At 41.9% G+C, this 17208-nt stretch overlaps 2 protein-coding genes across 19 annotated transcripts in view; both read left to right on the top strand.

Moving 5' to 3' along the window:
- BEX1 (brain expressed X-linked 1) overlaps nucleotides 1–17208 on the top strand; it is a 200294-nt gene that overhangs the window by 151906 nt on the left and 31180 nt on the right. The window lies entirely within an intron of this gene.
- Nucleotides 1–17208, top strand: part of NXF3 (nuclear RNA export factor 3) — a 47387-nt gene that overhangs the window by 13122 nt on the left and 17057 nt on the right. For 6 of the 18 annotated variants that reach the window (XR_013413033.1, XM_001084577.4, XM_077989247.1 and 3 more), the window contains exon 1: nucleotides 15984–16228. The exons of 3 other annotated variants lie outside the window; for them this stretch is intronic. Coding sequence is in view for 5 of the 15 variants with exons in the window: in XM_001084577.4 (XP_001084577.4) it covers nucleotides 16201–16228 (28 nt within the window). In the remaining 10 variants the exon portion in view is untranslated. Of the gene's footprint in view, nucleotides 1–1216; nucleotides 1340–15817; nucleotides 15894–15983; nucleotides 16261–17208 lie in introns of those variants that run through there. 9 more of the 18 variants (XM_077989253.1, XM_077989248.1, XM_077989245.1 and 6 more) reach the window with 6 other exon arrangements.

Raw genomic sequence — 17208 nt, 5'->3', positions numbered from 1 at the left:
TGGGATTACAGGGGCCTACCACCACGCCCAGCTAATTTTTGTATTTTCATTAGAGACAGGTTTTGCCATTTAGCCAGGCTGGTCTTGAACTCCTGACCTCAGGTGATCCACCCACTTCAGCCTCCCAAAGTGCTGGGATTACAGGCATGAGCCACTGTGCCCGGCCCACTCATGCTAAAGTTCTGAGTAACCAAACCCAAACTAAGTTGCTGTATGACCTTCCAGAGAAAGAGATAACAGTCTCTTCTACTACACACTAGCCCATTTTAAATCAATTGGCATGATAATGAAGTTCCCTCTGCTTTAATTCTCACACAAAAAAGATAGCCTGAAGTTACCTGAGGTTAACTAATCGGTTGTTTTTCTATTGTTCTGCCTCTCTGTCCCTTCCTTATAAGAAAAGTATCTTTGAAATGACTAACATGGGGCCGGGCGCGGTGGCTCAAGCCTGTAATCCCAGCACTTTGGGAGGCCGAGACGGGCGGATCACGAGGTCAGGAGATCGAGACCAGCCTGGCTAACACGGTGAAACCCCGTCTCTACTAAAAAATACAAAAAACTAGCCGGGCGAGGTGGCGGGCACCTGTAGTCCCAACTACTCGGGAGGCTGAGGCAGGAGAATGGCGTAGACCCGGGAGGTGGAGCTGCAGTGAGCTGAGATCCGGCCACTGCACTCCAGCCTGGGTGACAGAGTGAGACTCCGTCTCAAAAAAAAAAAAAAAAAAGAAATGACTAACATGATCTTTATTCTTTCTTTCTGCAATTTTCAGCCTGTCTCTGTCTATAAAGTTAACCTCTTCTGTTCAACTCATTGGAGCACTTACTGTATTTTATGGTATGACGTGTGACCAGATTCTAGAATTACAAATAAAGCTAATTGAGATCTTTAAAATAAATTTGTTGTAGTTTTATCTTTTGACCTATCTGGCAACCATGAAGTGAACAGTCTTCCCCATGAAGCCCTGAAAGTCTTGAGTAATCCCTCTTAAGTCTGAGCTCAGCTCTCTTTGGCATTTGAGCTCCCCGATACTTTTGGCTTTGTGGGTACCAAGGTTAGTTTGTGCTATGAGAAAGCATTTGACTTTGGAGTACATAGGGTTAGTTTGTTCTGTGGCAGGGCAGGGTTTGCAGTAGCTGAGAAGTTACTGGCAAGGGCTGCATTTTTTTGCTCTGTTTGGAGATATCTCATGTGTTTTCTCAAGATTATAGCTATACAGAAATGTGGGTTTCACCACATTTGCAGCTAGCATAAAGGGCTGCAGTTTTAAGGTAACTGACAGGAATGGCAGTGAGTGGTTATTACTGCAGGGGAGTGATCTCCGGCTTTCGGAATTCACAGGTATGTGGATTTTTTCTTCTGCACTTAGGTACGGGAAGCATCAGGTATCTGACTGGGTGAGACAGAAACTGTAAAATCATTGGCTAAGTTGGTCAAGAAGATCTTGTAACCAAAGCCATCTTGGCTCTGGGAAACCCAAAATCCAACATGAAAATGGGAACCCTAATTTCCTTCTTTTTCTTTTTTTTCTTTCTTTTTCTTTTTTTTTTTTTTTTTTTTTTTTTTTGAGACGGAGTCTCGCTCTGTAGCCCAGGCTGGAGCGCAGTGACGCAATCTCAGCTCACTGCAAGCTCTGCCTTCCAGGTTCACGCCATTCTCCTGCCTCAGCCTCCCGAGTAGCTGGGCCTACAGGTGCCCACCACCATACCTGGCTAATTTTTTTTTTTTTTTATTTTTAGTAGAGATGGGGTTTCACCATGTTAGCCAGAATGGTCTTGGTTTCCTAACCTCGTGATCCACTTCTTTTGGCCTCCCAAAGTGTTGGGATTACAGGAGTGAGCCACCGTGCCCGGCTGGGATCCCTAATTTCTAAAGATCTGAGTACTTCACATTTCAGTAGACCTGCCTTAGTTGTGCATAAGGTTTCTAGCCCCAGGCAGGGCTTGGTGGTTCACACTCATAATCTCAGCACTTTGTGAGGCTGAGGAGGGAGGATTATTTTGGGTCAGGAGTTTGAGACCAGTTGTCTTTAAGACAAAAAAATAAAAATAAAAAAATTAGATGAGCCTGGTGACACATGCCTGTAGTCCTAGCTACTAGGGAGGCTGAGGCTGGAGGATCCCTTGAGCACAGGAGTTCAAGGCTGCAGTAAGCTGTGATTGCAGCACTGCCTTTCAGTCTAGGCAACAGAGTGAGTCAATATTTAAAAAAAGAAAAAAAGATTTCTGGCCCCAGAAGCAACAAATTTTTACAAAAGTGACAAAATTTTACTAAAGATAATCTAGTATTACGATGACCATTATGTCGAACGTCATCTAAGAAAGTGTACTTGAATTCTCAGCCTCTCGAAGGCAGAGAAAATGGAATTCCTATTGGCATGTAGAAGGCTAGAGTAGACAACAGGACTCTAAAATAGCTTTTCTAAAAGACTTACTGTGAAAAGCTAGTAAAAGGCTAAAAACGCAAGATATCCCCCATATAAAGGACTGTAAAACTTACCTAACTCTTAGTGCTTCCCTTTAACTTACGTTACCTGGAATATTCCCAGTGTACTAAACAATTCAGTGTCTGAATTGCATTTCGTTTTTAAAAAAGGAAAGTTAGGCTGGGCACGCTGCCTCACGCCTGTAATCCCAGCACTTTGGGAGGCCGAGGCGGGTGGATCATCTGAGGTCAGGAGTTCGAGACTAGCCTGACAAACATGGTGAAACCCCGTCTCTACTAAAAATACAAAAATTAGCTGTGCATGGTGGCACAAACCTGTAATCCCAGCTACTTTGGAGGCTGAGGCAGGAGAATCTCTTGAACCTGGGAGGCGGAGGATGTAGTGAGCTGAGATCGTGCTATTGCACTCCAGCCTGGGCTACAAGAGCAAAACTCAGTCTCATTAAAAAAAAAAAAAAAAAAAAAAAAAAAAGGAAGTTAAACGATTTCCTTATAAGGTAGAAACACTCCAAAAGTCTGCAGATAGTACACTATTTGCTTATACTTTCTGGACAAAAAATGGAGGCCAGGGCCATAGTTTTAAAATTTCCAAAATTGGCCAGCCGTGGTGGCTCAAGCCTATAATCCTAGCACTTTGGGAGGCTGAGGCGGGTGGATCACAAGGTCAGGAGATTGAGACCATCCTGGCTAACACAGTGAAACCCTGTCTCTACTGAAAATACAAAAAAATTAGCCCAGCATGGTGGCGGGTGCCTGAAGTACCAGCTACTGGGGAGGCTGAGGCAGGAGAATGGCGTGAACCAGGAAGACGGAGCTTGCAGTGAGCCGAGATCACGCCACTGCACTCCAGCCTGGGCGACAGAGCAAGACTCCTTCTCAAAAAAAAAAAAAAAAAAAAAAAAATTCCGAAGATCTTCAAAAGTTTTCTGAAGAATTCAGGCCTGAGTCTTAGCGACAAAGTCTTGCTCAGTCACTCAGCAGGCTGGAGTACAATAGCCTGATCATAGCTCACTGCAGCCTCAAACTCTTGGGCTCAAGCAATCCACCTGAGGTCGTTGGAATTACAGGCATGAGCCACTGTGCCTGACAAAACAAAATTCAAAGTCTTAATTGTAACTTTTTTTTTTTTTAAACAGAGTCTCACTCTGTGCCCAGGCTGGAGTGTAGTGGCACTATCTCAGCTCACTGCAGCCTCTGCCTTCCAGGTTCAAGGGATTCTCGTGCCTCAGCCTCCAGAGTAGTGTGTGCCACCACACCCAGCTAATGTTTGTATTTTTAGTAGAGAAGGGGTTTCACTATGTTGGGCAGGCTGGTCTCCAACTCCTGACCTCAAGTGATCAACCTGCCTTGGCCTCCCAAAGTGCTAGGATTACAGGTGTAAGCCATCGCGCCCGGCCCTTAATTGTAATTTATGATCCCCTGTGATACTTGACCTCTACCACCTAATACATTTGGTGGGACCTGGGGAGACCCAAAAGGGTAAAAGCGGCAGAATAATCTTCTCTTGAGAATGGTATCTGTAAGAATTAAAAAAAGAGGAAACACAAAAAGTTTATTTTAGAGAAAACAAATCTGAGAAGGGCGTCTGGCCAAGTTAGGTCAGAGGCACACTCTCTTACAGACTAAGAGTTTTCAAGGATTCAGGGTGGGAAAGTTTATCAGAGGCTTGGACTGCTTCTGTGTCTCTTTGTTGTGCTTATCTGGGAGGGACAATTGTGTGTCTGTTCCCGTATATCTTTCTGCAGCTACAGGCATATCCTCCCCGCCCCCCGCCGCCCCCGCCGCGGCCCCCGCCACCTCCCAGAGTCTGCTTTTAGCTTCCCTATCTTAGTGTGCCCGAAGGGAAAGGAATGTGTTTATTAAGGCCCACTGTTTTACTGGGGCCCATTGTATGAGGGTGAAGTTTGGCAGTTACCCAAGAGACTTTCCTCCCACCTCCCTCTGTGCCAGAGCTGTCTTATCTGTATTTTACTGTCTGCTCTTTCCGGCTGCTTGAAGTTAGAAGAGAAGTGATTTCCTTGAAATGCATGAGGCTAGAAAGGGAGCTGGAACTTAAAGTGGCGGTGTTTGTTCGAGATGATGGTGCTTCTGCTCTTTCAGTATCAAGGACCTGACAAGCCCCATCTGGTCTACTTATGGACCAGGCAAAGCCAGAAAGACTGAAATGACCTTTTGAAAGTCGTTCCCAAAGTGTTTCAGCTCCATGGCAACCAACAACCTAGAATGACTTCTAGACTTGTCCCAGAGTACTTCTCCAATAAGGGACCCCTAAAACAGCAGTTTGCGAAGTATTGTTGCCATTTTGTGCAAACAACTAGGACATTGAAAAAGGGAGTGCCCCCAAAGATTTCCAAGAAAGCCCCTGAAAACAGGCTACCCACTCCCTCAGATAATAATCTTCATTTAACACCAGGATTTATAGGCCCCCAAGGAATGCTCAGGTTAAGTTTCTACCAGTTATTTTTTGTCCTATTCATTAAAGGACTCTTCCCTGAAGTCAGTAATCAAATTAACAAAAAATCAAAAAATCTAAATTGAAAAGACTATGAAATGAAATCTTTACAACTGATCGGGCTCTGTGGCTCATACCCATAATCCCAGTGCTTTGGGAGGCTGAAGTGGGAGGATCGCTTGAGGCCAGGAGTTCAAGGCCAGCCTGGGCAACATAGGGAGACCCCCCTCCCTACAAAAATAAAATTAGCCACACTTGGTGGTCTGCACCTGTAGTCCCGGTTGCTTGGGAGGCTGAGGTGGGAGGATTGCTTGAGCCCATGAGTTTGAGGCTGCAGTGAGCTTTGATGGTGACCATACGCTCCAGCCTGGGTGACAGAGAGAGACCGTCTCTAAAACTATACATAAAATCAAATACAACTTTATGACATTTAGTTGGCTATTTTGAAACTCTTTGTAAAAGAAATTTACATCTGTAAAGGAAATCCCCATTAGTAAGGTTGTCTCCCTTTCTGCACCTAAACCACTAGAAACTTTAACGATGGGAAAGGTAGTGAGTTAGTTTACATAACAATCTTACCTATGTTTAAGGTGCTTTTTCTAGCCATCTTGTCTTAATTGGAGCTTTACCTATGCCTTTTCTGGTTTTGACAAATAACAGGGTTTCTATTAATCGAAGTTTCTATATTGCTCTAAGTATTGTAAATTGTCTTGTTTTATCTGAAAGTAATCTTTTTTTTTTTTTTTTTTTTTGGAAGTGCAAATTGTAGAGTTGCCTGGCTAACAATTGCTTAGGGCAACGGAATGGGTGATTGAAAGATTGATGGTCTAAAGGGGAGAAGGTATTTCAAAATTGGCAAATGAAGAATCTTAATAAAGCTATAAAATCTGCTTCTTTTTCCACGTCTATGTGTGTTATGCTTATGTAATATTTCTCAACCAAAATGTGTAAGAGACTCTGACTGATTGACTTAAAGAAAAAGTGCTTGAATCAAATATTTTATCAAAAAATAGAACCTAACTCAAATGCCTTTTGGCTTATGTGACTTGAGTAAATTTTTGGTAAATAGGACTGTTTGGAAATAATTATGTCTTTTGATCAGCAAAAATACCCATGTATTTAACTTTCGGATTTTTGGTTAAGTAGCCAATGCCTAACATTTTTATTCTGTAAAAATGATTAACAGAATAACTGGAGATGGTGGTTAGTTTTATTCAATGTCTTATAGAATTTTCATGATCTTGTGTCAGGTCAAATCAGCCTGGTTGTGCAAATTCTTATGAAAGTGGTGGGGGGAATGTTTCAAAATGACTCAGTGACTAATTAAATTCCGACAAATTCATGGTTTACTCCGAGGCTTTCACACACCACCAGTCATGCAAATATATTCAACAGACACAGACAGTTATAGACAGAGAGAAGGAACACAGCAAGTAGTTCAGGAGACCAGCCTACTGACTGGGATGGGGTGGGGGGAGTGCTTCTTTTTCTCTCAGCAGTGCTTCCGGTAACTGCAATGGATAGAAAAGAGGCCTCCGAGTTCTCACAGGCAGAGTTTCTGCAGGTGTCTCTGTCATGGTCCATTTCTTTGTGATTTTTATGGTCCTCTGTAGAAGTGTCCAGTATCCATACCCATCATCTTCAGCTACCTTTTGGCTTCACTTTCTTGTCAGGTCTTGTTACAGTAGGTAGCTAGCCAGGCATGAGTGGGGCAGGAGAGGGCTCCCCACCCCTGCACCAGAAATGTCAGGCGACCATCAGGTGATGGTTTGGCAGTTGTCACACTGCCTCTCTAAAAATGATAATTGGTCACAGGCACCAGGGAGAGGCAACTTCCTGATGATCCAACAGTTGTCACATTAAAATGTAATTGGTCACAGGTGCCAGGGAGAGGCAATTTCTCAATAGATAAAAACACTTGAAATTGGTAATCAGCAGCTTCCAATAAAATCTCAGGTATTGGTCAAGTGAGCCTGGGCATGCACATTAAGAGACAAAAAGGCAGAGTATGACCTTCTGGGGGTATTCCACTGGAAACGGGAAGAAAGCCTCCATTAAGCATGTGTACAACTGCAGTAAACACACTGCACATGCTCACCTCCCAAGTGCAATGAGGGCACTGTACATGTGGGTTGCCCACCCTAAGGGAAGAATAAAGGGAAAGAGATGTAAGACACCAAAAGTAGTCCAGCATATACAAGTCAAAAGGTCAAATGCTGCACTTGTCCTTCAAGTTGCCCACTGAGGCCCCTTCCAAGTGTCCTTTCCTTTATTTCGTTCCTGCTCTAGAGGTTTTTAACAAACATACTCCTGCTCTAAAACTTGCCTCGGTCTCTTCTTCTGCCTTGTGCCCCTCAGTCAAATTATTTCTTCTGAGTAGGCAAGAACTGCAGTTGTTGCAGACCTGTATGGATTAGCTGTCAGTAACTTGAATATTCGCCACCCCTAACAGTGTCTGGCCACAAGAAGTGTCATCTTATCACCTCATTCCACCATACATATGCTTATCGCTCTCAGAGCTCCGTAGTTTCACTATCAGCTGAGTCACTTGTCATAAGTGACTCCATTTTGAGAGATTTAGGAACATAAACATTATAGATCACAAGAAAGGTATTAAATATGTAAATTAGACACAAATGTTTATAAATGAACTCTTCATAGTTTTAAAAATCTTTTTGGTAACTTAAATCCTTAAGTAATAAATAGTCATTAATTGTTCAGGTGATTTCTAAATAAGTTAGAATACTAAAACATTAATTACTAATCATATGTGTAAAATTTATATACCTTGGCATCTTGTTTTTATGTGGTATAGAGAAGCAAAATATACTTGGGTCTGTTAGTAAACATTTAAAAATTTGTTGTGTGAGACAGTACATGCTTCTAGAAATTATGAAATAAATTGTAGGGGCCAAAGGAACACCTCTCCTTCACTCTGTGAAGGTTTGCTGAAAAATCAGCTCACAAGAGGGAGATTAATAGGAGAAATGGCACGCACATTTATTGGCTTGCCTGGAGAGAATCACCGAGTGATTCCCAACCTCCCCCCCATTGGAGTATGGAAGCTTATATACTATTTCGAGGTTACAGCAAGAATGGGGACATGGAGCATAGCCAAAAACAGGTTATGGTGGTAAATCAGGTTATAGCTGCAAGATGGATTATGGGAGGGAGAGAAGCGGAGGCATGGCTGGCAAAGGTTGTCTTGTTATGTAGATGAAACATCACAGGTAGCAGCCATCAGAAACAATAGATGGTAAATATTTTGTATAGACCTTTAAGGTGTCAGACTCTCAGTTAGTTAATCTTTCCTAGATCTGGACAAAGAAGGGCTTCAGAGAAACTTTGGCTGCATCAATGCAGATTTTTTATAGATGCAAATCTCCTACAAGAAAAGAGTTTTGTGGGGTTACTTCTGCTCATTGTGTTAATGGTGGAGGGTGTCCAGGTTCTTGGTGTCATGAACAAGGAATTGGACAAAACGCACAAACAAAGCAAAGAAGGAATGAAGGGTTTTATAAAGTATACTCCACGGTGTGGGAGCGGGCCTGAGCACAGGAGCTTAAAGGACCCATTACAGAATTTTTGGGAGTTTAAATATCCTCTAGAGGATTCCATTGGTTACTTGGGGTATGCCCTATGAAATGGAGAGGATGGGCCGGGCGCAGTGGCTCAAGCCTGTAATCCCAGCACTTTGGGAGGCCCAGACGGGCGGATCACGAGGTCAGGAGATCGAGACCATCCTGGCTAACACGGTGAAACCCCATCTCTACTAAAAAATACAAAAAACTAGCTGGGCGAGGTGGCGGGCGCCTGTCGTCCCAGCTACTCGGGAGGCTGAGGCAGGAGAATGGTGTAAACCCGGGAGGCGGAGCTTGCAGTGAGCCGAGATCCGGCCACTGCACCCCAGCCTGGGCGACAGAGCAAGACTCCGTCTCAAAAAAAAAAAAAAAAGAAAAAAGAAATGGAGAGGATGAAGTAAAGTTACAAAGTCATTTACTTGGCCTATGCCCTATGGAGAGGCTATTTCCTGTCATGGCTAAAGCGTGAATCAGCCTTATGTTCCCTACCTCCAGACCCTATTTCCCTGCCTCAGTTGGCTGTCTGGGCAGCCATCTCAAAATATGTCAAAGAAGTATATTTTGGGGTGAAATATTTTGATTCTCTTCAGTATATTCATAAAATATTGGCATGTGACACAGTTCAAATTGCCTATTTCTTACATTTTCACAAAAAAATAAGATTACTAAGAATTTAAAATTTTAATTAATATAATTAAAACTACTAGAAATCAAAAAATTTATGTACAAGGAAAGTAAGGTGTGTTTTGGCAAGAGAAATTGTAAAAAGACATGAGAATATGTTTTTGTTAAAAGAGCAAATTTCATCTAATTTGGAGGTTTTTAAAAGGATATTTCAAAATATAGATTTAGGAAGTGTCGACAAAAAGAGTCAAACTCTGTAAAATATTTAAAGGGATTTATTCTAAGCCAAATATGAGCAACATGGCCCTTGACACAGCCCTCAGGAGGTCCTAGGAACATGTGCCCAAGGAGGTGGGGGTGCAGGTTGGTTTTATACATTTTAGGGAGGCATGAGACATCAATCAAATACATTTAAGAGATACATTGGTTTGGTCCAGAAAGGCGGGACAATTCCAAGGGGGGGGCTTCCAGGCTATCAGTAAATTTAAGGTAAATTTAAACATTTTCTGGATGACAATTCGTTGAGGTTGTCTCAAGACCTCTGATCAATAGAAAGGAATGTCTGGGTTGTGACAAGAGGTTGTAGAGACCAAAGTTTTACTATGCAGATGAAGCTTTTAGCTAGCAGTCTTCAGAGAGTATAGGTTGTGAAATACTTCTTACCAGACTTAAAGCCTATGTTGATGTTAATGTTGGAGAGATATAATGAGGCCCGTTCAACCCCCACTTCATATCATGACATAAAACAGTCTCTCAGGTTCAATTTTAAGAATGCTGGCTGAGGAGAAAGTCCATTCAGATGCTTGAGGGGACTTAGAATTTTATTTTTGGTTTACAGAAGGAAAGACAAACAAGGCAGAGAAGGAACCAGTAAGTAGAAGAGATTAAAAAAAAAAGTTATAAGTATGAAGATGTAGTTTTGGTAAAGAAAGATGAAAAAAGTAATTTTTCCTTTTGCTTAAGAGAACTTTGTGTGGTCAAAATGATATAGGGAAAAGGAAAGTAAATTTTGCAAGTTATAGAAAGTTCACGGAATAGACATCTCATGAAAAAAATTTTATGTGTCATCAAGTTGCTTAAAATTAGAAGCTAATTATAAATAATATAAAGTTTTGCCAAAAATTGGTGATTAATAAAAAAAAAATGCACTGGTGAAGGTAAGGTTTTGGACCCCTGTGTTGGAATAACTGGATTTTCTCAGAACATTGAGCTGTTTTTAAAAGGAAATTGTGAGAGGTTTTTCTTTACCTTTTAGGTAACTGGCCTAGGGAACAGAGATTCTGTGTTTAATCAAGATAATTTTTTGGGCTTTGTGCTTATGAAATCTTTTGTCATTTTCATTTTATTTCATAGGGACCTGTGATCCTATTTTGATCAAGTATTCTAGACCATTGATAGTTGACATACTTCTCAAATATCAAAATTAAGTATTTTTGACCTTGAAGTAACTTTGGAATATTATGATAAGCCCTAGAACTTCTGAAAGTAGTTGTAAAAGAGATATTACACCAAGTCAGCTTATCTGATATGCTCATTTATATGAGAAGCACTGTCTAAATAAGGAATGATGGTTATTCTTCTTTTGAGTTATATTTACATGGATATATTATTACTATGTGTTCCGAAATCGTATAACATTCGTGGAACTCTGATATGTCTTGGTATAAATGCTATCAGTCACAATGTTGTTTCAGAAATAACCAAATTCTTTTTGTCAATTCCATCATTATTATAATAGACTCTCATCAGGTTTTTAACAATGGCTATTTTCATATTTAATGTCCACAGTTAATAGCTTTATTCTGATGCCTTTTTGAAAGCGTCTCGCAAGCAATTATAATCCAAAAGTGTTATGGCTTCAAGGAGATTCATAGAAATAAGGAAAATAATTCTGACCAGTACAGGTTTTTAATAACTTTGAGTTCATATGATTAGACTATATTTCCATAATTCTAATGAAAAAATAGAGTTTGTGAAACTGATGACCAAGATTAGAGTAAGAATTACATGAGACACAATGAACTGATGAAAAAGAGTTATGGGTTTTTAAGGTTTCTTTATTTCAAACTTTTGCTAGTTCTTTTTTTTTTTTTTTTTGAGACGGAGTCTTGCTCTGTGCCCCAGCTGGAGCGCAGTGGCATGATCTCAGCTCACTGCAACATCCGCCTCCCGGGTTCAAGCAATTCTGTGCCTCAGCCTCCGAGTAGCTGGGATTACAGGCGCCCGCCACCACGCCCAGCTCATTTTTTTGTATTTTTAGTAGGGACAGAGTTTCACCATCTTGGCCAGGCTGGTCTTGAACTCCTGACCTTGTGATCCACCTGCCTCAGCCTCCCAAAGTGTTGGGATTGCAGGCGTGAGCCACCACCCCCGGCCAGCTTTTTTTTTTGAAACAGTCTTGTTTTGTGCCCCAGCTGGAGTGCAGTGGCACAATCTCGGCTCACTGGAACCTCTGCCTCCAGGGTTCAAGCGATTCTTCTGCCTCAGCCTCTCGAGTAGTTGGGACTACAGGCGTGTGCCACCATGCCCAGTTAATTTTTTTTTTTCTTTTTTTAGTAGAGACTGGGTTTCACCATATTGGCCAGGCTGGTCTTGAACTCCTGACCTGGTGGTCTGCCTGTCATGCACGTCCATGTGAAAAGACCACCAAACAGGCTTTGTGTGAGCAATAAAGCTTTTTAATCACCTGGGTGCAGGCGGGCTGAGTCTGAAAAGAGAATCAGCGAAGGGAGATAAGGGTGGGGCCGTTTTATAGGATTTGGGTAGGTAAAGGAAAATTACAGTCAAAGGGAGGTTGTTCTTTGGCGGGCAGGAGTAGGGGTCACCAAGTGCTCGGTGGGGGAGCTTTTTGAGCCAGGATGAGCCAGGGAAAGGACTTTCACAAGGTAATGTCATCACTTAAGGCAAGGACCGGCCATTTTCACTTATTTTGTGGTGGAATGTCATCAGTTAAGGTGGGGCAGGGCATTTTCACTTCTTTTGTGATTCTTCAGTTACTTCAGGCCATCTGGGCGTATACGTGCAAGTCACAGGGGATGCAGTGGCTTGACTTGGGCTCAGAGGCCTGACACTGCCCACCTCGGCCTTCCAAAGTGCTGGGATTATAGGCGTGAGCCACCGTGCCCGGCCAGAAACTTTGCTAGTTCTTATAACGTTTTCTTTTCCAGATTTAAGAAAACCTTTGTTTCTTCTCTTAAGCTATCTATAGCTTACAATAATTTGGTAAAATATACTTTTGTAAACAAAAATTGAAGCATTTACACACATTTACCACACAATAGTTTTTTTTTTTTTTTTTTTTTTTTTTTGGTTTGTTTTTTAATTGAGATGGGGTCTGAGACGGAGGTTGCCCAGGTTGGTCTGACACTCCTGGACTTAAGTAATCCTCTCACCCCAGCCTCCTGAGTAGCTGGAATTGCAGATATGCACCACATGACCACACAAAATTTTAAATGTTTCCTTACAGCTATCTGTCAAACATGAAATGGTGTCTCTCTAGCTGGAACAACAACTCAAAGAAATCCATGGTAATAATACAGAATGTCTGGGCTTCCAGCTAAAACCAACCCTCAAGCCTGGAACCTCGACCCTAAAGCCTGGAACATCGACCCTAAGTAAAAACAGACCGCATTTTTCTGCCCAAATGACTGCCTTTCTGGCCCGCCCTGCCCCTTATTCTGTGCCCATAAAAAGCAGACCGGCTGACAGAAAAAAAAGAAGAAAAAAAAGCAGCAAAAGTGGCTGATGCAAGTGGTTGGGGATACAAGCTGCTGAACATTAGGGATGCATGTGGCTGAACATCAGAGACAACAGATAGACATGGGTAACTTTAGATGGTGCAGCTTTGGAGGGGGGCCTGGCTGGAGATGGCTGGGCTTCAGGGAAAGATCACCTTCTTCCTGCACCACTCCCTTTCCAACTCCCCATTCCGCTGAGAGCCACATCCATCACCCAGTAAAATCCTCTGCACACACTACTTTTCAGTCCATTCATGTGAACAGATTTTTCCTGGATGCTGAACAAGAATTCAGGTGTCAAAAAGGGCAGGTGCAGGAGGCTGTCACCCTGAACCTTCACTGAGCTGTAACAGCCATCCATGGACTGCAGGCTGAGTGAAATGAGCCACTCCAGTTCCTCCCTACGAAGGGGGTCAAGGTCAAGAAAAAATCCTGTCTCAGTAATGAGGAGGACACTGTAACCTATAAATGGCATGTTGAGACCAGAAACCCAAAATGATGGCAACTGAGAGTAGTATTGATGTCGTAAATTTTTATCACACTCTCACTTACCAAAAGAGGGGGAATTGTCAAATAAAAATTATGGAAAGCCAGTGTTCGGACAGGAGGCATTAGCCAGGGCTAAGAGGAGAGGTCAGAGCTGATTTGAGACTAGCCAGATACATCAGGAAGGAAATACTTCATGATCTGGTTCATTCCTTGGAAATCTAGTGTGGAAATCTGTTACCCAGCAGTTGTGCATGTCGGGATAAATATGTAGAAAAAAATATATATATGTAAATAAATAGTTTATATGTATACATATATTACCTAAAGAGATACACATCTGAAAAACGAGTACCAGTCTATTTGCATTGTGTAATTACCTTGGATATCTTGGATATCTATAGGTCATTGTGTGGGGATCTTATAAATGAAAAATACAGAATGATTTTATTTTCTAAGTATACATTTTTAGTGTTTAATATTTTGTTATTAGGGAGATTCACTGAGAAAACTTGAAAGTATTGAATAGCAAATTAACAAGTTCACATATATTTACTATCTTTGTTTGGGTGGCTATAATAGAATGCCATAGAATGAGTAATTTATAAATAGTAGAAATTTATTTCTCAGAGTTCTGGAGGCTGGAAAGTACAAGATCAAGGCATCAGTGGATTTGGTGTCGGGTGAAGGCTTGCTCTTTGTTTCATTGATGGCACCTTTGCTGTGTCCACACATAGCGGAAAGGGCAAAAAAAGATGAACTTGCACTCTCAAGCCCTTTTATAAGGGCACTCATCCCATCTATGAAGGTGGAACTTTCATGGCCTAATTACTTCCCGAAGGTCCTACCTCTTAACACTGTTGCATTGGGGATTAAGTTTCTACATGAATTTTGGAGGAACACAAACACTCAAACCATAGCATTTACCATTTTATAAAAATGTTCACATGATATTGTTTTATAAAAAAATAAAGATTTAGGCTGGGTGTGGTGGCTCACGCCTGCAATCCCAGCACTTTGGTAGGCTGAGGCGAGTGATCACTTGAGGTCGGCAGTTTGAGACCAGCCTGGCCAACATGGTGAAACCCTCTCTCTACTAAAAAATACAAAAATTAGCTGGGCATCGTGAAATGTGCCTGTAATCCCAGCTACTTTGGAGGCTGAGGCAGGAGAATCGCTTGAACCCAGGAGGTAAAGGTTGCAGTGAGCTTAGATCACACCACTGCACTCCAGCCTGGGCGACAGGGCGAGACTCTGTCTCCAAAACAAAAACAAAAACAATACAGATTTAAACTCACGACTTCACAGTTTGTGTAGGTGTGTGCTTTTTCGGTCTTACACTTCTTTCACCCCAAATGTTCACACCCTGTCGTATGCAGGTATCTCTTCAGCTTACTCAGGGGCTGGACTTTCTCTCTCAGGGCACTGAGCCCTAGGAAGGGACTTCAGACAACGTGTTACTGGCAGAAGGTATCTGAGTCACATAGCACCAAAATATGTTAGTGGTGGTAAATATTCAAGTTACTGGTGGCAAATATATATGGGTCTGCAGCAATCTCAATTCTTGCCTCCTCAGAAGAAAGAATTCGACTGAGGTACATAAGGCAGAAAAGGAGACCGAGAGAAGTTTCAGAGCAGGACTGGAAGTTTACTTCAAAGCTTTAGAGCAGGAAAGAAAAAAAGAGAAAGGAATGCTTGAGTCCACTCGGTCAGTTCTTGAGATCTTACTGGAAGCTGCCAATTACCCATTTCAGGTGTTTTTGTCTATTGGGAAACTGCCTCTTCCTGGTGCTGGCTGAGATCAATTATCATTTCAGAGAGGCAGTGTGACAACTGCTGAACCATCACCTGATGGTCACCTGACATTCCTGCCCCACTTATGCCTGACTAGCTACTTACTGTAATAAAGTGGTGAAAAATTCCAGAAAATTCTGGCTGATGCCCTGGCACACAGAGAGGCTCCTAGTTTATTCCCTCTCGCTGGCCTGAGACTTTAAGAGCTACATTTCTGGCTCTAATCATTAGGAGTCTCCATCTACATTGACTATATTTTATTTTGTCTTTAAGAAAGTACTTGATTCTTTTCTACTTTCATTACAGTGACACACTGAACTTTGACTTTATATTTTCCTGGTCTTTTTTTTTTTTTTTTTTGTATTCTCTCTCTAGGATGGGCTTTAGTTAATTCCAGTCACACGAGTATTTTCAGAACATTCTCTTACTTTGCCCTAACTTAAGTAAACCACAAATATTATAAGAGTTTAGAAAAGCTGTGCATAGAGGGGGTCACCCACCATTCCATGGTTCTCATTTCCACTTCGTTTCTCCAGGTCACACCTGAATCATTCCAGACAAGTTCCTATAGCTTATTAAGCCTTAGCACCTTCACGGAGCTGGTGATTCTGAGTTCAGAGTCCCCTTGTGAGGAATACATGGAGAAAAAAGTAATGTAGCAAGTACAGAGCTTGGGCTAAGATAGGCACTCAGAGTTCTCTGAGTCTGCAGAGTAAATGAATACAATGTAATGCACTGGAGATGACCAGCAAGCTGAGTTCTCCGTGTTTGTTTCAGTAAGTATCTGGGTCCTAGGCCTCATGATTGTGATTGTTGCTAACCACCTTTGCAGGAGTGGCTACATTAGAAACATCTCCCTGGGTGTTAGGCTGGCAGCAAACTTTCGGGGGTGGTAAGAACAGGAAGTTAATTCTCCTTTGACTCCTAGGACACTCCTCTCTCTGCTTGGGGAAGGAACTTCCTGTAAGCAAGGCTTGGGACTTGCTCTCGCCTTCCTCAGCAGCCCTCCTCAATCTTCTCCAAACTCCCGTCCCCAGGCCACACAGATTCTCCTCAAGAGAGCCCTGTAAGGACATTGGTAAAATGTCACTGCCTTCAGGACACACCATGGGTGAGTTGGCCAGCATGAGGCTGGAGTCTCAGGTCTCCACAGGGCAAAAGGGACTGAGCCCCCTTCCCCACCTTACCCTAACCCACATGACACCCAGCCAATCTCCCTTTAGATGGGGGTGGGCAGTGGCAAGGGCCCAGGCCTGAGTCTTGTGGTCTTCTCAGGGCCAGGGTTTGAGGTATGAGGATGGTCTCCTGAGGCAGGGGTTGGTAAAAATTAACATTCCTTGGTTGTACACCTAGAGGTGGTAGTGGGGCAGGGAATAATACATCTTTAATCTTCACACTAACCATTCAAGGTAGATTGTATTACCCCCCACCCCCGCCCCAGAAATTTCTCAAGGCTTGCTTTACGGCCCAGCGTATGACTTATTCTGGAATGTTCCATGTGTAGCTTTTCTGTGCAGTGTTCTATGTCATTTAAGCAAACTTATTACTCATGCCATTTAAATCTTCGCTATGTAGCTGAATTTTTGTCTGCTAGTTTTATCTGTTACTCAGAGAGGTGTGTTAAATTCTCACAGTCATTGTGATTTTATTTATTTATTTATTTACTTAGATCCGTTTTTGCTTCGTATCTAAACATAGATTGGTCCATGTTAAGACATGCATACAAATTTAGAATTACTTTCTTTTTTTTTTTTTTGTATAACTTGAAACTTTATTTTTAAAGTATTCTGAAAATTTTTCAATAATTTTAACCACCACCTGCTTCCCTTAAGCACACACACATTTTTATCTTACAATTATAAGCCTTATTGCAGTACAAAACAAGAAACAATAATTCTACTAAGTTAGCCAGCCAATCAAAATACTTCAGTAAATAATCATGCTACAGCCTGGAATCACTCAAACAAAAAATTCTTCTAGTTCTCTTTAAAGATATGTGTTTATTTTTTCATAAAATCAAAGTAATTGATTCAACAATACTAGCAGCTCTAGTGTGCAACAAACCATCTAATATCTAATGTTTAATCTTTT

The sequence above is a fragment of the Macaca mulatta genome, chromosome X (genome assembly GCF_049350105.2).
Source record: "Macaca mulatta isolate MMU2019108-1 chromosome X, T2T-MMU8v2.0, whole genome shotgun sequence".
NCBI lineage: Eukaryota > Metazoa > Chordata > Mammalia > Primates > Cercopithecidae > Macaca > Macaca mulatta.
Note: the sequence above shows the minus strand (reverse complement) of the source record. Positions and strands in the feature narration are given on the sequence as shown.